Source organism: Eriocheir sinensis, chromosome 26 (assembly GCF_024679095.1).
Source record: "Eriocheir sinensis breed Jianghai 21 chromosome 26, ASM2467909v1, whole genome shotgun sequence".
Taxonomy (NCBI): domain Eukaryota; kingdom Metazoa; phylum Arthropoda; class Malacostraca; order Decapoda; family Varunidae; genus Eriocheir; species Eriocheir sinensis.
The window spans coordinates 3,835,518-3,858,239 of record NC_066534.1 but is presented as its reverse complement, the minus strand read 5'-3'; the positions used below and the strand labels follow the sequence as shown (position 1 = coordinate 3,858,239).

The 22,722-nt window shown below is 45.7% G+C and overlaps 1 protein-coding gene across 1 annotated transcript in view; it reads right to left on the bottom strand.

Moving 5' to 3' along the window:
- The window catches only part of LOC127003711 (uncharacterized), a 53,018-nt gene that overhangs the window by 29,216 nt on the left and 1,080 nt on the right, over positions 1-22,722 (bottom strand). Inside the window, exons 2-4 of the mRNA XM_050870647.1 lie at positions 12,524-12,641; positions 10,394-10,496; positions 10,155-10,265 (exon numbers count right to left, since the gene is read on the bottom strand). Coding sequence (XP_050726604.1) covers positions 10,155-10,265; positions 10,394-10,496; positions 12,524-12,641 — 332 coding nt within the window. The remainder of the gene's footprint in view (positions 1-10,154; positions 10,266-10,393; positions 10,497-12,523; positions 12,642-22,722) is intronic.

Sequence of the window (22,722 nt, the reverse complement as noted above, 5' to 3'; positions counted from 1 at the left end):
ACGCTGTCCCATTCCACAAGGATTATATACTATAAGGATAGCTCACTAAGTTTTTGTTTTACCCACAATACACCGCGAATGACGTCACACATGTAAACAAATGGTGCTTGGCGGCAAACTGGTTCACTTCACTACGTTCTCACCATAGTGTGCTCAGTGAAAATGGTATTTGTGGTGCATATGGGTGTTACAGTGGCTCAATTGCGGAAAGTCGTCAAGGTGTTAAGTTCATTAGGTTTCCTAGAGACAAACACACCTTGAAGAAGTGGATTTTGGCCTGCAAACGAAAAGATAAAGTGAAGGTGAAGTCTGTGCGGGTGAGGTCCAAACATTTTTCAAAAAAGTGAAAACATTAAAGAAAAGCCAATAAAGCTCTATAGTGAAAGTTTGGTAAAAGTAAATTCATTTAGTTAAAAACTTGCGTAAATATTATACAATATATATGTATGTATAAGAAAAAAATACTTTCATTAGTTATCCCTGCAAATGAAGTTGTAGAAAACTAATGTTAATAAAAGTTAAGAAAATGTAAGTTTTACAGCCCGCTAGCGAAGCCCATACGTAAGTGAAGGTTAAGAAAGAAAGGAAGGAAATGGAAGATAGAGAAAAGGGAGAAGGAGTAAGGGAGGCGACTCACACGGGTAATAAATCTCTCCAAAGTGTTATGACCAGTCAGCAGGGCCTCCCGATAGGACAAGGAACGCCACAAGAAGTGCCCTGGTATGGTTGGGGTCATGATCTACATGACCTACAGCGGAGGCGCTACAGGGAGGATAGTCGAGGGGCAGATAGTTATGAAGGCAGGCGTCCTGGCTGGACGTGTGTGATGGTATCTCCGCCCTCCCTACAGTAACGTAAAGTGACGAGAAGCTTCAAACAGACCCTGAACGTGTGAGTAGGACGACAGTGTGTTCTCTCCATGCCAGATCCATAATGTATACACCTTAGTCCAGTAATTGCATGCCCATATATGATCAAGAATAGCGGAAACGGAAAGATACGTATTCTGATGTGTTCAACTTTGCTCGACAGGTTTGATCGAGAAAATATAGACTCGCATCATCACCAGGGGTCTCTTATTGCCCTTCTTACCGTCCTGTCTGTACTGGCGGTAAAATCAAACACGTTGCAGCACGCCATACGACGAGACGACGAGGCCAACGGCGGGCGGAGCCGTGGACGTGGACGGCGCTGGTCGAGGCGAGGACGAGCGGCCGAGGCTCTCAGCGGCTGCGGTGGCTTGACGTTGAGCGGCGAGACGGCGCGCCGCGAGGCAGCTTCGACGTTCGCGAGGACGACAAGACCATTGACGAAACTCTACGGGATCGGCACTTGCTGTTTTGACCAAGTTAGCTACTCACCCAAGGTATGACTGTTCTTTTGTGCCGTGTTATAACACAGTGACACGGAAGGCGTTGTTTGCCCTGGCGGCGCCTTTAGCAACGACATACTGACCTCAGCGCACTGTGAAACTGTGAAACGATACCGGCGGTGCACGTGAGAGTGCTTAGTGCATAATCGGTTATAGCATGTGTTGTATGTGAGGTTGTGGGGTTAGCTGACACGCAGGAAGTCGTGCCATGCTGCAGACTGTAGTGCTGGTCAGAGAAACTTATCAGAGTGAGGACTTTGAACTGTGAAACTGTGAAACAATACCAGCGGTGCACGGAGAGCGCCTAGTGTATAATCTGCCATAGCTTGTGTTGTAGGTGGGTTAGCTGACACGCAGGAAATCGTGCCAGACTGACGACTTTAGCGCTAGTCACGGGTAATACAGGTGACCGCCCGCCAAAGTGGTCATAACACATAGGACGAGAAACCCATAGGAATTGTGAAGGCCTTTTATGAAACAGAGGTTTATGGCTGGCGTTCGGGAATTTGGGTTGAATTTGGACATTGAACAGAGTGCACAGACGATACAAGGGAAGGAACGGAAAGGGCAAAGGGGCCCAGAGAAGCCTTCCTGAGATAGAAAGCCCAGAGAAAGGAGCAGGGTTGCGAGAGAGATACAAGGGAAGGAACAGAAAGGGAAAGGGCCCGGAGAAGCCTTCCCGGGGTCAGGAAGGCCCAGAAAGGTAAAATAGTAGCGCAACCGATAAACGGGAAGGTACAGAAAGGGCAACAGGGCCCGGAGAGACCTTTCCCGAGCCCGGAGAGCCCAGAAAATATTGTATAGAAAGGGCAAGAAAGGGCAACTGATACAGGGTACAGAAAGGGCAACAGAGCCCGGAGAAGACTTACCCGAGACGACAGAAAGAACCAAAGGACTGAAAGGGAGGTCACAGAAAGGGAAAGGAAAATGGAGAATCCCGAAGAAGACTCCCAGGAAACAATGCAGACACACGGAGAAGAACCCTCGAAGAGCTCGCCAGAGAAGGTAGAAACTAACAATGGTGATGGCGCCTTGGCTCTACAACTTCAAGAGCAGGTGCAGAGCGATGATGAAAGTGAGCTGGACAAATACGATGACGACTTTGATGAGTTGAACAACCAGACTGGAGGGAAGGAACTTCAATTTTCGAGGCTTTCTGAAGCTATCTGTGGTCTAGAGGAGCGCCAAGCTGCATCTCACGGAGCAGATCGAAAGGGGAATAGCACAAGCCATGCTCCAAGTGAAGACACAAGAAGGTTCCGAGAGAAGGGGACAACGAGGAGAGAGAGACATGGACATAACACAAGAGCGCCCCGTGGAGCCGCTGAACCAGGAGCGACAGCTTTGTGTCAAGGCATCGCATTCTGACGATGGTTCAACAGTAAGCACGAGTGACGCTCTCGAAAGGAATAAAGGTCAAGGACAAATCATAAGCCAGCCGGCCTCGGGCAGTAATTCCTCGCACACTCTGAGTGTCAGGAGTGTAAGGAAACAACAGCCTGATTCGGAAGAAAGATTCCCTTCAGCTACAGAGCCCAAGGAACCACTGTCGGCTGACGATTTCGCCAATAAGTGGGAGAAGGGCATGGAGCGAATCATTGCCACTATTGAGAGGCCCAAGCCGGCCATGCCCACGTTCTCGGGCGAGTCCAGGGAAGAATTCGCCCTATTCATGCGGCGTTTCACTGGTTACTTGAAGGCCACCCTGTTCGTCCAAAAGCGAAGTTAGAAATGCTCATAGCGGCATGCACAGGCGAAGAAATGAAGGACGCCTTGGTCATGTACACTCAATTAGATCCCGAGGAAGGCTATAAAGAGGCCATGGAAATGCTCCAGGAGAGATTAGGAAGCACGCAGGATCATATGGATGAAGCCATCCACGAGCTTCAGCACGGGCCACAGATACAAGACACCGATAAAAGGGGACTCGATCAGTTTATCAATAAATTGTGGAATACATTCATTGCCCTGCAACTGGCTGGCAGGCAGGCTGATCTGGACAACTTTGGTATCCTTTCGAACTTGGCGAATCGACTTACTGGTAAGCTACGGGAGCGTTATGAGGACCAATTACTCAAATATAAAACTAAAAGGGATTCGAGACCCGGAATCAAGTGGTTTCGTGGCCTATTGATGATATACAGTCGAAAACTGCAGCAGGTTTTCAGCAAGACACAGGAGATGGCGAGAAGAAAGGGACACAAAACGCTGACAATAAGGCCGAAGGCGGTGGCTAGGAAGTACCGCAGCGAAAGGCCGAGGAGGACAGCAAGGATGCCACGGTGAAAAGGAGGGCCATGGGCTTTGCATCAACAGCAGGATGGCCACCCGGGAGAAACCAAAATGACAAGTGGCAAAACCCAACTCCGTGTGTTCTCTGCAACAGGAACCATCCATTATTTGCATGCTGGGACTTTCGCTTTATGAGCGTGGCAGAGCGCTGGGAAGCACCGAAGAAAGCCCAAGCCTGTTATATTTGGTTGGGCCTTGGCCACACTGCCAGTGAATGTAAGGTGCCCAAGCAAGTATGTGGCCTACAAGGATGTACGCAGAAGCACTCAAGATGGTTGCATAGGCCGGAGAAGCGAAAGGATGGAGAACCCGAGAGGATTGTGACGTTATACACCCCGGAGGTAAAACACAAGGCAGGATATGCAAGACAAGAGGACGCATGACTGCCAGTGGACAAAATCGCCCTGCCCGTAGTGGAGGTGTTGGTAAAAGCGAAGAAGGATTCCACAGGGGGGCACCGCACAAGAGCACTCTTAGACTCCGGCAGTAACAGGTCATTTTGCACTGAACGTCTTCAGATGCTGGTGGGTGCAGAGGGCAGGCCGATTGACATAACACTGGATACTCTTTGCGGGGAGGAGAGTGGCCCTACTAAGGAGGTGGACCTTGAGGTCAAGGGTGTGGGAATGCGAAAATGGAGCCGTGCCCTGGCGTTACACAGGGTACTGGTAAGACCGGACTTCCCAACGGCCTTGAAGGATGCAGTGACCTCAAGGAAGGACATAGAGCCATGGGAACACTTGCAGAGGATAAAGCTACCTCCAGATACAGATACTGGAATTACTACTGAGCTCTTGATTGATTGGACAATCCTCAAGCACTGGAACCGCTAGAGGCTCGGAGAGGAAGTGATGGTGCTCCCTTTGCGGTTCGCACACAACTGGGCTGGACAGTGAATGGGCCTCTGGGATACCCACGCTTAAGCGCGACATCGGGATGCAATGTAGGCCTACGGGTACCGCAGAGGAGGGACAGCCCGTTGGAGGTGCAAGTGCGACGCTTCTGGGAGCTAGAGACAGAAACAGAAGGGACAAAGCACAATGAAGAGAAGGCTCTTTCAGTGGATGACAAAAGAGTATTAAAGTTATGGAGTTCTTCGATCAGGGTGGTTGACAGCCACTATCAACTGCCTATTCCATTCCGAAATGAACGACCCAAGTTCCCTGATAACCGGGTCATGGCAGAAGAACGATTGGCCCTACGGCGACGCCTTCTCAAGCAGCCGCACCTCCATGATAGATACAAGGCCGAGGTTCAGCAGCTACTTGATAAAGGTTACGCGGAGCTAGTTCCAGCAGGAGAAATTACCGTCAACCCGGATTACACCTGGTACTTGCCACACCACCCGGTGTTCAACCCCAACAAGCCAGAGAAGGTACGCATAGTCTTCGACTGTGCTGCAATATATGATTCCACATCCCTCAACAGCGAAGTACTGCAAGGCCCTGATTTAACCAACAAACTGCTCGGCATCTTACTTTCGACAAGGCCAAGTGGCAATAATGGCGGATATTGAGGCGATGTTCCACCAGATCAAGGTTACACCTCAACACCGGGACGCGTTGCGGTTTCTCTGGTGGACTGAAGGAGACTTATCTCGGAGGCCATGCGTATACAGGATGACAGTTCACCCTTTTGGTGGCGTGTGGAGCCCTTCATGCGCAGCTTACGCCTTGCAAAGAGCCTTGATGGATAAGCAGCGAGAATATCCGGAGGTACACAAGCATGCAAAGGAGAATTTCTATGTGGATGATCTGTTACTGTCTGTGAATACTGCCCACGAAGCTTCCACTCTGTCACGGCATCTGCGAGTGGTGCTCGCAGCGAAAGGATTCAGACTCACCAAATGGATGAGCAATGACAAGGAAGTGCTCGCCTCAATACCAGTACAAGAAAGGCATGCAGAAGTGAAGGAGATCGACTTCAGTCACAAGACACTGCCGACAGAGAGGGCCTTAGGAGTTCGATGGGACCTACAAGCTGACCAACTGGCTATTAGCGCCAACCCAGGAAGCAAACTCGCAACGAAGCGTGGGTTACTAAGCGTAGTCAGCTCGGTTTACGATCCGCTGGGAATTGTGAGCCCCTATACTATTCGAGCAAAGATGATATTCCAAGATGAGTGCAGAAGACAAAAGGATTGGGATGAGCCTCTGACAGAAGGGAATAGGAGAGAATGGGACCTATGGAAGAGCGGACTGAAGGAACTCGCTCATCTGAGCATTTCTCGCTGCTACACGCGAGATATGTCGGAAACCACAAATCCTGCACAGCTTCACCATTTTTGTGACGCGTCCCAGAAGGCATATGGAATCGTTTCCTATTTGCGATTTGCCGGCTCTAACGGTGTCCATTGTGCATTTGTGTGTGGCAAGGCTAAGCTAGCCCCTTTGAAGCAACAAACCATACCAAGGTTGGAGTTGTGTGCAGCAGTTCTGGCCGTTAAGATGGACCAGTACCTACAAAGGGAGCTTGATACACGGGTTCAGAAATCGATCTTTTGGACTGACAGCATGTTAGTGCTCCAGTACATAGCAAATACAGAGAGACGCTTTCGCACATTTGTGGCCAATAGGGTGTCAATCATCAGGAATACATCTGATCCGAGTCAATGGCAACATGTGCCGACGGCGCTGAACCCGGCTGATGATGCCACAAGAGGTCTGTCGGCATCAGAGATGACTCAACAGAGCAGATGGTTAACGGGGCCACCGTTTCTGTGGTTGGAAGAAAGCCAATGGCCTGACCGGCCTCTGTTACCTGCCGACCTGGTGTCTGACCCGGAAGTCATAAGCTGCTCAACTGCCACGGGCACTCACAGGTCGGACGTTCCAACAGAAGGTAAAGATCTGGGATTGTTGTGGACACACTATTCTTCTTGGTATCGCCTGCAAAAGGGCGTTGCATGGATTAAGAAGTTCATTGAATGGTTACAAAGAAAACCCTGCAACACGGTGCGCCCATTACACGAAAGAGCACGATATACACTCTAGAACCCTGGCTTGATAAAGAAGGCCTGCTGAGAGTAGGGGGCCGCCTATCCAGTGGTCACCTCAAGACTCAGGACGATCCCATCCTGTTACCTCGAGAGCATCCAGTGACGGAACTCATCATACTAGAGGTACATCAAACGGTGGCTGGCCATTCGGGACGGGAACACACCGTGGCATTAGTGCGGCAAAACTACTGGGTGCCACAGATCAGACGAAAGGTTGATACAATATTGCGGCGCTGCTTCGTGTGTCGACGGAACAACTGGAAGACCCCTCACCAGAGGCAAGCTCCCTTGCCAGAGGAGCGAGTAACACCAGGAGCGGCTCCATTCTCCTCCACGGGTGTAGACTGTTTTGGACCGTTCTTACTTAAACAAGGCCGAGGCCGCGCGCCATTGAAGCGCTGGGGATGTATCTTCACTTGTATGGCAACAAGGGCAGTTCACTTAGAAGTCTTGATGTCAATGGACGCAGATGCTTTCCTTAACGCCTTGACCAGGGACTCGGCGCGACGGGGAGTACCAACGCGTCTTCGATCTGACAATGGGACAAACATGACCGCCGCTGAAAGGGAACTTAGAGCCGTTGCACAGACTTGGAGTGAAGATGATCATGTGCGCGCCACACTCCTTACGAGGCATATTGAGTGGACCTTCCATCCCCCTCAGGCGTCTCATATGGGAGGAATATGGGAGCGGCAAATCAGAACTGTTCGTAAGGTCCTTCCTGCCATCGTGGGTTCGCAAGTCCTAGATGATGAACGACTCCATACCTTCTTCTGTGAAGCTGAGGCCGTGATCAACAGCCGCCCCCTCACACCAGCATCGGAGGATCCTTGTGATCTGGAAGCGCTGACCCCAAACCACATCCTGCGCGCTGGGACGCACTGCAGCCCACCGCTGGGAGGCGATCGACTGAAGAGCAGTTCCGCAAGAGGTGGAAACATGTACAGTACCTCGCGGATCAGTTTTGGAAGCGTTGGTTAAAGGAATACTTACCGCGCCTACGCCTGAGGTCGGGTCCTATTAAGGAGCGCAGGAACTTCAAGAGAGGGGACCTGGTCATTGTGGCCAGTGAAGGGGTCCCTCGAAATCAGTGGAAACTGGGCAGAATAGTGCACGTGAAGCCTGGGACTGACGGCATTGTTCGGCAGGTTAAAGTAAGAACAGCACGGAATGTGCTAGTGAGGCCAGTAACTAAACTCTGTTTCCTAGAAGGTCTGGATAGGAACTAGTTCTCTTGGTGTCTTCCGCTTGTGTTTTGTTCGTAGTTTCTAGGTTTTCTGTTCCGGCCCATGGTGCGAGCACACTGTCCTGTTACTGCACTTTACTGGCGCGCCTTTTTGTCTTTGCTGGTTTCTGATTTGGTTTGGTTGGGCGTGCCGCCCAAAGGGGAGTTTACAGCCCGCTAGCAAGCCCATACGTAAGTGAAGGTTAAGAAAGAAAGGAAGGAAATGGAAGATAGAGAAAAGGAGAAGGAGTAAGGGAGGCGACTCACACGGGTAATAAATCTCTCCGAAGTGTTATGACCAGTCAGCAGGGCCTCCCGATAGGACAAGGAATACAAGAAGTGCCCTGGTATGGTTGGGGTCATGATCTACATGACCTACAGCGGAGGCGCTACAGGGAGGATAGTCGAGGGGCAGATAGTTAAGGAACGGTGTCCTGGCTGGACGTGTGTGATGGTATCTCCGCCCTCCCTACAGTAACGTAAAGTGACGAGAAGCTTCAAACAGACCCTGAACGTGTGAGTAGGACGACAGTGTGTTCTCTCCATGCCAGATCCATAATGTATACACCTTAGTCCAGTAATTGCATGCCCATATATGATCAAGAATAGCGGAAACGGAAAGATACGTATTCTGATGTGTTCAACTTTGCTCGACAGGTTTGATCGAGAAAATATAGACTCGCATCATCACCAGGGGTCTCTTATTGCCCTTCTTACCGTCCTGTCTGTACTGGCGGTAAAAGTAAGCATTGATGGTAAACAGAGCAATATTTCTGCAGCTTGTTTACCATGTTTCTCACATTATTTATATTATTGTATACTATTAGCCAACACAACAGCTGCCTAATTAATTACATATCCTTAGCAATCAAAAAAGTGCAAAATCTGACCATAAATAAGAATAAATAAGGGTTTTCTAGTACATTTTATACCATGAGAGTAGAGTGAGAGTGAACCAGATGATATACTGCAGTCATGACGTCATTGATGACGTTTCAGTGAGCTATCCTTAAAGTATATAATCCTTGCCATTCTGTGCCTTCATTTCCTTCTGAATCTAAGTCTTTTTCGCTCTCATCACTTTCTCTCGCAAAGTGGGGAATGCTTTCTGTTCCACTCTCACCACTACTTTCACTGTCCGAGTACAAGAGTGGGTAATATCCCTCAGGTTTCAGGGGCCTCCGTGCCATTACGTACTGATGTCCTTATGTAATTCACAAAATATAATACGCTACTGCCTGTAAAGAGAGTAGAATACAAATTACACTCAATCAAATCACTGTATTGCACTATATAACACAATTATCACTGTTATGCTGTGGGCCGCATGGGCGCGTGGAAGCCCACAAAAAGTTGAAGGCCCACAGCAGCGAGACGTGCAGATTGACTGATGAGAGTGACCAGAAACTGTCTTTATTTTCTTAACCGCGCTCAAATCTGTGCACGCAGAGTGTTGCCAGTTAGTTCATTTCGGAGAGGGTGAGGAAACTTACCCTCAAACAAAAAATGACGCGATTGGAGTGAATATAACTATTTAAAAGTAACATTTTTGTTCAAATTGACGCCAATGGCGTCCCGGTGCACTTTGGCCCTAAATTTTTTTACACACCATTGGTGCACGAGAGGGTTAACATTTCTCCATCTCCCATTCCATTTTGGTCTCCCTTCACTTTTTCCCATTTCCAATACATGACATTTCTTCACATAAACTCCATCTCCCATTTCTTACTCCAATCCCAAATCTTATTTAGGTCCTTTTGCAGAATTTCAGTTTTTACTATTTCTAATGTGTCTCAGCAATTTCGCATCGTCTGTAAACAAGCTCATGTAACTATTTACTTTCTCCGGCATATCATTTATATACTTGGAAAAGTTTTGGTGCTAGTACCGATCCATTCCGATTTCATGTTCCTTACCACTGTTCTCATTTATCTTCCCTTTAAGTAACTTTCCATCCAGTTTTTCATTTTCCCTTTCAATCCTCCTCTATTTTCCAGCTTCCATAAGTCTTGTATGTGGAACTTTGTCGAAAGCCTTCTTCAAGTCCAAATACATGCAGTCTACCCATCCATCCCTCTCCTGTGTTATGTTCAAAGTATTCAGCCCAACCTCCCCATCAAATTTCATTTCAAGACTGGGCTTTGATGGCCTCAAAAGCCGCTGCACTCATATATGAAATTTTATTTCTTGGCAATTATCTTCCCAAAGACTAAGTGGGCAACCATACTTAGCTATTATATTACACTTATTAAAAAGTAAAATAATACCTTGACTAAGCAGGTTCCATCACTGGCATCAGTAAGAGTGAAGTTCAGCTTGTCCACATATGACATAACAGGCGTGGTGTGATTACCTTGAATAGTGTTTCCCTCCACGTACTGTAAATAAGAGTATGCTATAGTTGGCTTCCTTGGTCAATCAAAGATTATTCACAGGAAACTTAAAATGGACATTTTCTCAGGACATGCATATTAAGCCACTGAGGTAATATAAGAAAACTTGATACCTTATAATTACAATGCTGCTTTGCAGAACATTGATCACTGCTCCAAAGTTTCATTTGCTGGATAAGACGGTCCTTCACAATGTAGCATTCCTTGCCAAATATCCTAAAAAGGAGAACAAGAAAATAAAGAGTAATACAAGGAAAGTCCACTAAGGGTAGAAAACTGTCTATAATAATGTTTTCAGTGATCTTACTGCAATATTCTGTACTCACTCTAGCAATGGTTATGTAGTCTTCAAATTAACGTCAAAGGACAGTTAAGGGTATGTACTTTACAACGATACTTCATTCAGTCACATGAGGTAAGTAGAAGTGAAGATATAAAAGGTTGAAGTGAGGTATGTTTTTGCCTCAATATGCCCGCATGGGAGGACAGGCACGGCAAAACAAGCCCGCGCTTTAAGGGTTAACCATTCAGACAGGCAAATACGGAACAAATGGCGTTCCATATTTTAAGGAACGGGTGGCAAGTTTGCAACCCTAAGGCGTCATCTGGCGATACATGGCCTTCTTGAACGACCCCCCATTCTTGAGACTGTTTTTCACCTCCCTCCGTAATCTGCCAGAGCGCTCTACCTTGTTCATATGATTGGATGAAACAACACTATTTCTCACTTTGTCACTCATCAAGGACAACATGCGTTAATTCAGTCACAGTTACGGGATCTACAGTTCATTAGGAGTATTTCAGTAGCTACTTAGCGTCATTGCATGCGATGAAGTTTCTTAAAACGTCCTTTTTCTCTACAAAATATTGACAAATGCCATCATTTCAATTTCTTGTTTCTAACACTGACAATGATGTTTTCATACTGGAAAGTTCTTACTTATCATAGATTGATGCTTTGAAATGGTCTGTGGTGCAACAGTGACACAACAGTAACCTCATGAACTCTATGTCCACCCTCACCTGGCAGGGTTACCCATAGGAAGCTCATGAAATGGTCATCGCCATAAGCCTATGGAGGTGCGCCCAGTAAAACAGTGGCATACCCAGCCCTGCCGCGGCTTGCGCAGGACCCCTGCCTCTTGCCAAGAATTTGGGGGAATTCTTTAAAATCTGACACACCAGAACAAGAACTGAAAGAATTTTGCAAGACTTGGGGTTAATTCTTGCTCGGTCTAGGGTAATTCTTGACTGCCAGATGACAGCTCTAGTCTCAGTCCACGTTGTAAACTCATAGAAATAGCATCCGTGCACTTGTGTCATGTTTTCAGCACTACAGTGTGAGTTCTTTGTGCTTTAACAATGTCCCCCAGAAAGATGCTCAAAAGGGATGGTGCTGCAAAGAAGAAAACAGGAACGGTGGATACTATGCTCGCAACAGGAACGGGGGGCGAGCCTCGGCAGCTTGCATGCTCTCCTGGATGTGACTGACTCCTGTTCACCCTCCACTTTTGACGATACGTCGGGTTAGCTTCACGTTGGTGGTCGAATGTAGTTCCGGTGCCTCGAGAATAGGGAAACTGTGGCTGCTAAACCCCAGGGTGAAGCCAGTGAGTACCCGACAGTTGAGGGAAATTTAATGACTCTGTACTTGCAAGAAGTCTACGAAGATTACAGTACAGATTATAGTATGTACAGCTGATGAATACTTACGATATTTTATGCTGCTTTTTGCATGTATACATCATCCTTTCATTAGGAATAGCCAAGTTGTCCGCAGGTAGACTGTGAAAGTTTGGAACGGTGCTACGAAAATTCCTTAGAAGCCACTTTGTGCATTGCAGAGGGAAATCTCTGATTGTTTGAATCCTGGAGTAGTGAACCCCTGAATACAGGGGGACAGGTGCACACTCATCATGTAAAAAATCAACAAAATGCTTCTTTACATTGCCACACATCACTATTCAAAGATAATTAACTTATCCTTTAAATCATCATTAATCATCAGGAAGGAGGGAAACTTACTAATTTAAATGATAATAATCCCTAACAGTAAAGAAATAATAATAATCCCTAACAGTAAAGAATTTTTTTCAAAAGTGACAACATATAAACTATTTTTTTCTATTCAGTGTTTTACTTACTACATTTAAAAAAAAATTACATAACTCCTTGGAAACTGAATTTTAATATAAGAGTTTAGCATGCACATCTTGAATGGACCGGATTGTCCTCAAACTTACCAATCAACATGACAAGAAGCATGACTTGGGTAGGGGAAGAAGGCAGTGAAGAGCCCCATGCTGCCTGCTACAACAAGGAAGGTCACCACCAACAACACACAACACCACTTACAGCAACCTGGAAATTAAAATGATAAACACATTAAATAGATGAAATTAATGCAATATAAACAGATGAGTCCTATTAACACCTGAATTTAAATTTTCTCTTAACCCTTTTACGTTCCGATTGCTTTGGCCACCATCGGCTTCTGAGGCTTCAACATACCAGTGATGGCTTTGGTTGTCATCAGAAGTACTTAAAAAAAATATAAATATATCTTAAGGGTCACCAAGTGTTGGGTGACGGGTGATGGTAGAGAGCGATGATCATGGGGGACACTGCCCTGCTGTGGGTGGAGTTTAGCTGGCCATAGATTAGGTCTATCATTGTCTACCAGGCCTACTAGTGCCAAAAACTAGAGTTTATGTTCATTTTTCTGCAGTACTATTAGTTTAAATACAATATGTGATACACCATTAGAAAGGAAATGTAATCAGCAACATTAATAAGTATGATATTTACTTTACCTTGAACTGTTTTTTTAATAGGTTTTAAAAATAAAGTGTACAGTACCTTCTCGAGTTTCGCGCTCGCTTCGTTCCGAAGATAAACGCTATACTCAAGGTATTGAAAACACTGAAAAGCGCTTATTTGTTTCAACCCGTGGTTTTTTTTTTTTTTTTTTTTTTTTTTTTTTTTTTTTACATGTGGGCTATGGCACCAGTAAACTATCCATCTGGGCCTGATGGTTGGCCCTGGGCCCGTCATGGCGCAGGCAACTGTTTATAGTGGCCCCATTATAATTGGCTCATGCTGCTCCCCGGAGCTCACTTTTTTCCCTCCTTTACTCCCTTGTTATCTCAAAATACGTACCTATGAAAAAGGAAGAAAACAGGAAGAGAGAACAGGTTGTTTTAAAGCCACAGATGAAGCCTTATGATCGGCTGAGCTCTGAAAACACGCTTGTGATTCGTTGAGAGTCCGATGATGTCATCGCCGGTGCTCACCCAATCAGCGGCCTCACTGCCTTAAGGCAGTGTCACACTGGACATTTTTTTCTAACCATTGTGGCTACTGGCAACGCCCGTATGCCCATCTGGGAGCGAGTTGTCAGTTGTCCGTAAGCTGGTGTCACACTGGGCCTTTTTCTTCCCACCGCGTTGGCAGCAGCTTGGGCAACCGACAACTTTTCTGGGTGTGCGTCACACACATAAGGGGAAATTAGAAGGGTGTGTGGGGGGGAGGGGCAGAAGGGAGAGTCAGGTCATGACACCCACACACACACACACACAAACACACATAAAAAGGGAAATGAGAAGGGTGGGGGGAGGGAGGGGCAGAAGGGAGAGTCAGGTCATGTCTTGACCTGAGTCAGGTCATATCCTGACCAAAGCCCTGATTTGACTCTCCTTTCTGCCCCTCCCTTCCCACACCATTCTCATTCCCCTTCTGTGTGTGTATGTGTGTGTGTGTGTGTGTGTGTGTGTGTGTATTTACCCAGCTGTGACATACAGGAAAAGAGCTACGCTCGCGCTGTCCCGTCTCCATATCCGCTCTTATCCAACTTTTCCTTAAAATCATGAATGCTTCTTGCACAAACCACCTCCTCCCCCAGTCCATTTGTGTTGCCTTCAACTCCGTTTTTAATATTTTACTAGAAGTGTGCTTCTTAGTTGTTAGGGTGACGCAACACAAATGTTAAAATATGAGGTTTATTCACATTAGGTTGATATATAATGATAGCGAGCTTATTGAAATTAAGTAACAATATTATTTACAATTCATCACTGTTGGTAATGGTAGCGAGCACACTGATATTAATTAACAATACTATTGACAGCTCATTCTGTTGGTAATGGTAGCGAGCTTTTACCGAGTTACTCTACAATACTGATTTCAACTCATCATTCCAATCACCAGAAGGGCCCACCCAATCACAGTTAATTTCATAAAATATATGGAGATATAGAGTCCTGGCCATCGCTAACAAAACTACCCTAGTCAAGTTTCTATGGTGCAGAATTATACAATAAAATGTATCCCTTCAACCACCGATCGATATGTGTTCACAAAGATAATCATTGGGCAAGGTATTCGTGTGGGGTTAGGATACCAAGTGGGTGATCATAAGCCCACACAAAAGAAATGTTCACATACTCTATATAATGACACACAAGTGAGGTACCAGCTCAGTCAGTATGCTAAGGAACCTGTGGAAGTGAGGTCCAGATGGTGTGTTTGACAATTCACTCTTTAAGTAACATTAACATTGTATCATGATAGCACACTAACAAGCTTGGTCCCTAGGAGCTGGGTTAAACGTACCTGTGGGGGTGAGGTCCAGACGGTGTGTGAGGGAGACAACCTCACACAGTCAGCTTATCACCTTCCCTCCCACTGCCCGCGGCTAGCCAGAGGTTAGTGAACGCATTTATCGGTGGTTTAGTTAACATCCAATTGGCCTGTTCCGCCAGTTCAGCAAGAGTTTCAAAGCAACTGGTTCTCTCACTCAATACAGGTGAAAAATTCTGCTCGTCAATCCTCCATGAAAAAACTAACTAGTGATCATTTGGCCCTTTGGCCGAGGCGTAGTCACGCCACCAGCTCCACATCTGGTTCGTCTGTCTGTCTTGCGGTTCGTAACCACCTGATTCACAAGCAACACATCAGTTATTACAGGTTACCGATTTCTCAGTTTCTCCCACATTACACATTCCACAGCTTAATGCTTCTGTTTGGGAAGCTAAACTTTTTCACATCTCGCCTACACGTGGTCGCCCTCAACTTCTTTCCATGTCTTCTTGTTTCTCTCTCACTCCACACACACAGGTCCTCTCTGTCCAGATTCTCCACCCCACTCGCCACCCTGTACACCGCTTTCAAGTCTCCTCTCTCTCTTCTTCTCTCCAGGGTTGTGAGCCCCATGCTATTGAGTCTCTCCTCGTAAGTCCGATACCTAAGTTCCGGTACCATCTTAGTTGCCATGCTCTGTACTCTTTCCAGCTTTCTTATATTCTTCTTCTCGTGAGGAGACCAGACCACTGCTGCATACTCCAACCTTGGCCTTATCATTGTAACTATTATTTTCTTCATCATCTCCTCGTCAATATACACAAATGCCGTCCTTATGTTCCTCAGCAAATTCATAGTTTGTCCTGTTATCCTGTTGATCTGTTTGTCCGGTGACATGTTCTCTGAGATAGTCACTCCCAAATCTTTTTCTTTTATTCCTCTGCATATTATCTCACTTCCCATCTTATAATCAAATTCACATCTTCCACTCCTACCAAACTCTATTTTTTTACATTTCCCAAGGTTGAATTCCATTTGCCATGTACCACTCCATTCCCAGATTTTGTCCAGGTCCCTCTGCAATGCCTCACAGTCTTTCACATCATTGACTCATCTCAATAGCTTTGCATCATTTGCAAACAAACTCACATAGCTGGTCACTCCGTCCACCATATCATTTATATAAACAGCAAACGTGTGTGTGTGTGTGTGTGTGTTTGTAGAAACTGTCTTGACAGAAGTTTTTTTTGTGTGTGTGTGTACGAGTTGTCTCGATGACAGTGTGTGTGTGTGTGTGTGTGTGTGTGTGTGTGTATTTACCTAGTTGTATTTACCTAGTTGTGACATACGGGAAAAGAGCTACGCTCGCGATGTCCCGTATCCATATCCGCTCTTGTCCAACTTTTCTTTAAAATCATGAATGTTTCTTGCACAAACCACCTCCTCCTCCAGCCTATTCCATAGCTCAATGCTTCTGTTTGGGAAGCTAAACTTTTTCACATCTCGCCTACATGTGGTCGCCCTCAACTTCTCTCCATGTCCTCTCGTTTCTCTCTCGTTCCACACACACAGGTCCTCTCTGTCCAAATGCTCCACTCCACTCACCACCCTGTACACCGCTATCAGGTCTCCTCTTTCTCTTCTTCTCTCCAGGGTTGTGAGCCCCATGCTATTAAGTCCCTCCTCGTAAGTCTGATCTCTAAGTTCCGGTACCATCTTAGTTGCCACTCTCTGCACTCTTTCCAGCTTTCTTATTTTCTTCTTTTTGTGAGGAGACCAGACCCCTGATGCATACTCCAACCTTGGCCTTATCATCGTAACTACCATTTTCTTCATCATCTCCTCATCCAAATACACAAATGCCGTCCTTATGTTCTTCAGCAAATTCATAGTTTGTCCCATTATCCCGTTGATGTGTTTGTCCAGTGACATGTTCTCTGAGACAGTCACTCCCAAATCTTTTTCTTCCACTCCACTGCATATTATCTCACTTCCCATCTTATAATCATATTCACATCTTCCACTCCAACCAAACTCCATTTTTTTACATTTCTCAAGGTTGAACTCCATCTGCCATGTACCACTCCACTCCCATATTTTATTCAGGTCCCTCTGCAATGCCTCACAGTCCTTCACATCATTCACTCGTCTCAATAGCTGCGTGTGTATGTATGTGTGTGTGTGTGTGTGTTCTGTCTTCTTAGTCTCGACGGCAATGTGTGTGTGTGTGTGTGTGTGTGTCATTTTCATCAGCTAACTGCAACAATCATGGTATCTTACCTATGTAAATTAATAAATTAGTCGCAGTCATTGACGCAGTCTATATCATATGAGCGTTTCTTGTCAACAGCTGAGCAGCCTCGATCAGGTTGAGACTTGAGGGTGGAGATGCGTATGAGTGCTACAGGAATCAGACACGTTCAGTACAGGATGTTTCATGTCTCATTGGGTATGTTTTCTCCGACATGGTCTAGTAATTTATCTCAGTGATCTACATAATTATTTAATCAGGCGAAATACAAGAAAATATAACATTTTTACAAACAAAAAATTCAAAGTTAAATGAATATTCCCGCCATAATAACTTAACCCATAATGCTTGCCTGAAATGTCCGCCCTCAAGAGCTCCCACAAAAGGCGATTTCTTCCAAAAATTTATGGGAATTCCCAACGAAGCAGCAAAACTAGCCTAGGCGTCGCATACCACGGCAGTAATGGGCTGGGATCACCAAAGAGGCCACTCAAGAAAGCCTACAGGTGCTATAGGCAGCACCTAAATAATAAATAATAAAAAATAATAAAAAAGCTTCACAACTACACTACAGGATAAATGATTACGCAAAGGAGTCGGAGTTGGAGGTATTTTTACCGACTCTGACTCCGGCCAAAAGTAGCCGACTCCACTGACTTCACACCCCTGGTAACAGAGGCAGGAGAGTTTTTCGTATCTTTCGCGTTTGATTCCACGCCCGAGCGTCCACAGCCAGTGACCTCAACTCCTCATAAGCCTCTTCTTGCTCCCAAAAGAGCTCTCAGTGTGAGCGCAATGGGAGAGAGCTGAAACTGACTTTTCAAACTTCGAAAGTGGTGTTAGTGGTGAAGACAGTGACATCAACAGCATTCAACTCCAACCACTCGTCTTATCAGGAAGGCTGAGCCCTGTTAATGTGCAACATGGCTTTGGTGGCCATCCTGTAGATCAATCTCATTACGGTGATGGTGGAAGTGATACTCAGACTCCTGAAGATGCATCCCACCACCCTTCAGGGTTATCAAGTTAAGAACATGAGCGTAATGAAAGGGGCTTGTAACGGGGTCGAGTGCGTGGAGGGGGGCCGCTGCCAACCACAGCCTACACAGCGCTGCGAACACAGGCTTGCTCCAACCTAAAAGTTACTGGGCTCCATCACATCACAACAGAAACACCACATGATGTAGAGACTTCGGGTTTGAGGCAGACTGAAGAGGAAGGATGGATTAAGCGAATGCTCATAAATTTAACCTTCTCGCACACCAAAAGTTTCCAATAAGTTTCTGTTCCACTCATCATGCATTTCTCAGGCCCGACTGGCCTTTTTTTGCCGCTGCAATACTCTACATTCCCGGACGTATTTTACCCTCAGATATATCGTACCCCAATAAATTTGATATCAATGGCTTCATAAAGACTTGTACTAGAACATGTGCAAATAAAAATAGAGGAAAATATATATATAAACAATACAATTTTGTTTCAAGTCTCCGTATAGAGTATTGTAGACAATAAATCCTAAATACCAACTCTTGCCCACTCGCAAGCTCGAAATTTTGTAGGCCAACTTTTTAGCCGAATATATGTTTCGAAGCGGAATTTAGTGAGGATTCTTATGGTATCCTCAAAATCCTCATACGCCTCTTAGTTCCCGAGTTACACCGAGAAAACTGTATTTTTTTCCTCTCCTGTCCAAGTAGGCTAACAACTAAAAATCGCTCAAAGCTCCTCATCTACGCTCCTTAGAAAGGTTGCCATATGTTACCACTTATCCTAACAAATGACGCTCCCAAATTTGATGGACTTTCACTGAAAACTTAATTTTTAATAATTTTTTTTTAACTTTTATGACGCGTTTTGAGTCATCGTGCGCCAGGACCTTTTACCTTTTGATGACGCTAAACACGTCATCATGCGTGAGAGAGTTAAAGCTACTGGAAAGTGACCAATTTTCAGGAGAACATCAGAATAGTGCCGTATGGGGAAAACCGATTTCACGGTACATCCCCGCCCTAGGGGTTAACGGAAATTTCGGGAAATTCTAATCATCAGTCTTGTTGAACTGTATATATTTCTGAGCATTTTAACCCTTAGAGTACAGGTGGCAATATATTTCTCTGGATGCTGTGCACGGGGAAAATTTAGACATTTAAAAGAGGTGGAAATGGTGTCTTTCTTCTTTGCAATGATTGTATATTCATCTAGTATATATGGTGATGTAATAAAACTTCTCTCCTAATAATAATAAAAAAGTTATGACAGCCGAAAATATTGTGCATTTTCTCATGGCCGTGACGCGTAGCGTGGAAGCACCTCACTCGCTCTCACTCTTTTTCTCTCTCTCTCTCTCTCTCTCTCTCTCTCTCTCTCTCTCTCTCTCTCTCTCTCTCTCTGTACCTACTTGCCCCTCCCTCCTCTGTCAATGTCACTACCATAGCAGTCATCAGAGTCACTGTCACTTTGATTCGCCCGCGCTCTACTTCCGCCCGGAGCAGAGGAACTCCTTGACGCGTCACAAAACATGACAGATGTATTCCGAACAAAAGTGGAAAATGATCTTTGGCCTTCGGTAAGACGTGCGCTGAGATGAATGAGTGTGTACGGATGCTAGATGCTTCCACCATTCTTCTGAGTCAAGAACTTGTGGTACATTTGAAACAAAGGGAGCGTAGAGTGTGATGATTATATATATGATCCCCGTACGGGTGGGGCATGTGGTAGCGCACTTATATGTATACAATCCCCGTAATGTAAGGGTTAAGCACTGGACATTTTTTTCAAAATTGTTGTCTTAAAGTTAAAGGTGCACGGTATACGCCGGAGCACGTTATACGCCGCAAAATATGGTAATCAATTCTGAAAACTTGGCTGATCCAGGGGATTCGGAGGTTCATACACAAAACAATGAATGCTTCTGCAGGAACATTGAAACACCCTGGCATTCAAGGCACTTTCCTGTGGCAATACATTGGTCGATAGTTGTTTCTATGCAGTTGTGTGAGGCAGGGAGGTACATAACTTTCAACGGGAGGTGCCAAGGCTGTACCCACCACAGTCAAGAGAGAACCTTACAGCAGCAGAGTGGTGGAGCGGCTGTCCCATCCTTTAGTGACAAACCTATTTTCGGATGAAGATGGGTCTGAAGCCACCGGACCATACTGGCGTCATTAGTAATGTAAGTAAAGACTAATGTTGAGGAAAGGGAACCAGGCACCTCTTGCGAAGTTAAGGGGGCGACTCAGGGTATTTTTTTGATGAATATATTTAAAATCGGACAAATGTGTTTTTTTCGCTCAGCATGGCCGGGATAGCCAAAATTGCCATGTGGTGAGGTTTGTTTTCATAAAATTAAAGACCCTCACCCCTGGAAGCCATATTTAAATGGCCCGCGCTATTGCATCATAGCCTGACTCGCGCGCCAACACACGCTGTATCATTCAGTGCTTGTATGTACGTAAAATTTCCATTAGAATATTTTTTTCTTCGTAAATTTTGTCATCTGTCATTCCTCTCGTGCCGGATCGCAGGGAGGGTGTGAGTTGAGGAGAGGAGTGTGGCGGAGCCATGCAGTCCCTACCCAGACAACAACGGGGAAAGGCACGCAACCTGTTCGTTTGTACTCCAGCCAAATAATGGTCCTTAGAAATGACGTACAAATGCAAGTTGAGTAGCAAGAGAGCCATTAACATGAAGAAGGCTTATTGAACAAGATGTAGCATCCAAGACCAGGGAGGGAGCAGTTTAGGAGCTTATGAAGCGAGTCGTGATCCTGAAACGCTCACCCGCCACTCATCACCACCACCACCAGCTGATTCGCCACTCCCTACACCGAGTACCTCATCACACCCTTCTCCACCACCACCTGCTTCATCACCACCTATTCCACCACCACCACCTGCTTCATCACCACCTATTCCACCACCACCTACATCACCACCAGCTGCAGAATCATTGCCATATGAATCATCACTGCAGCTCCAACAACAAATTCTGCACAGAGGTGTTCCGCTGAACCCTCCTCCTCCTGATACAAGCAAAACTTTCATCACCGTGTCGCTTTCCCAGCTACAGACACTCATCGCGAGACAGAAGTGCCCAGTACGGTCGTGCAGGAATGCCTTGACCGTAACCTCTTCTACAATGAGGAAGGTGGTGCCTTCTGACACCCTCACCCACGAGTGAGTAATACTTTTTTTATAAAGGGGGACCAGATGCCATAGCATTCTCCAGTAAGTCAACAAGGTATACACAGTTATATGTGAAAATTTTATGCCAATCAGATAAATACAAATGGCAAGACATGGATAGAATGGAAAAATATCTTTAGGAGCCAATATCTCGGAAAGTAGTTTTTTACACTTCAAATAATTTCACAAAATCAGGAAAAAGTCTGTGAAACAAAAAAAAAAAAGAAAATTTCACTTTATTTGAGTCTCCCCTGTACTTCACCCAAATTTCTTGAAATTCACAGAATGTCATATATTTACAGAAACAAATAACATACTAAGATTTCAAAGCTATTGGACGTATCATATGGGCAGGAGGACCCCCCTTAGTCGCCCCCCTTAATACTTACATTATTGCTGGTTTCTTGGTCACTGAGTCCAGTGAGGTAAAAAAACAACTTCCATAAAATGGAAGGGAGGGTTGAGGGGTACATAGCCCCTCCCGTGAGAGGGGTTGAGAAGAACACAGTCCCCTCATCAGGAGGGATCGAGGGAGACGAAGCCCCCCCGTCAGGAGGGGGGTCAAGAGGGGCGAAGCCCCTCCCATTAAGTAGGTTACATAAGGGTAAGTTAGATTAGGTTAGTTTAAATATATTAGACATGTGGCGTGGGCCGGCGGAAATGCGCAGCGCGGGACGGGATGTGGCAGTGGCGGGGGTGGGTCCACTACGCTTCTCTCCCAAAGCAAGCTTGGGGATCTGGGAGATTATAAGCTTTCTGTATGAGGAACACTAAATTCACCACAAACATATATTTTATTGGTGGTGGTGGGTGAAAATCCCTAAATATAAATTTCCCTACATCTAGGGAATTTCCCTAACCCCCAACTCAAAAAATATGTGTTTGTGATGCATCTTGTATCCTCCACCCAAAACCCCACATTCCCACAGGTCCCCAAGCTTGTTTTGTGGGAGAAGGGGAGTATGGGCAAACACAAGAATTTTGCAGATATATTTTAGCATCTCAATTTTTTCTACTCTACCAGCTACTGCCCAGGCCACCACCAAACCTCTGCCCTGCCCAAGCTGTGTTCACTTAAATTTAACAGAAACCCACCATTGCCAAACTAACAGAAGGGGCCAAGTATGATGCTCAGGTCACAACCAAGAGGTTGTCAGTTCAATAAAAACTCTTGGAAGCTTTTCAGTGAGATTGACAACACTCTTGCAACCCTAGTAGAGCTTTATGGCCTTGGCTGACTAGCTTGGGAAAATTGTTTACTCATCTTTTTTATCCTCCTAGAGGAGCATAGCACCACTGAAATATTAATCAACTACTGCTGGGATCAGCATCTATTCTGGTTAATATATTAACCTATCAGCACTTAACCCGTTAGCTATGACAAGCCTGTATTGCGGCTTTAATGGCGCCTAAACTGCCATCATAT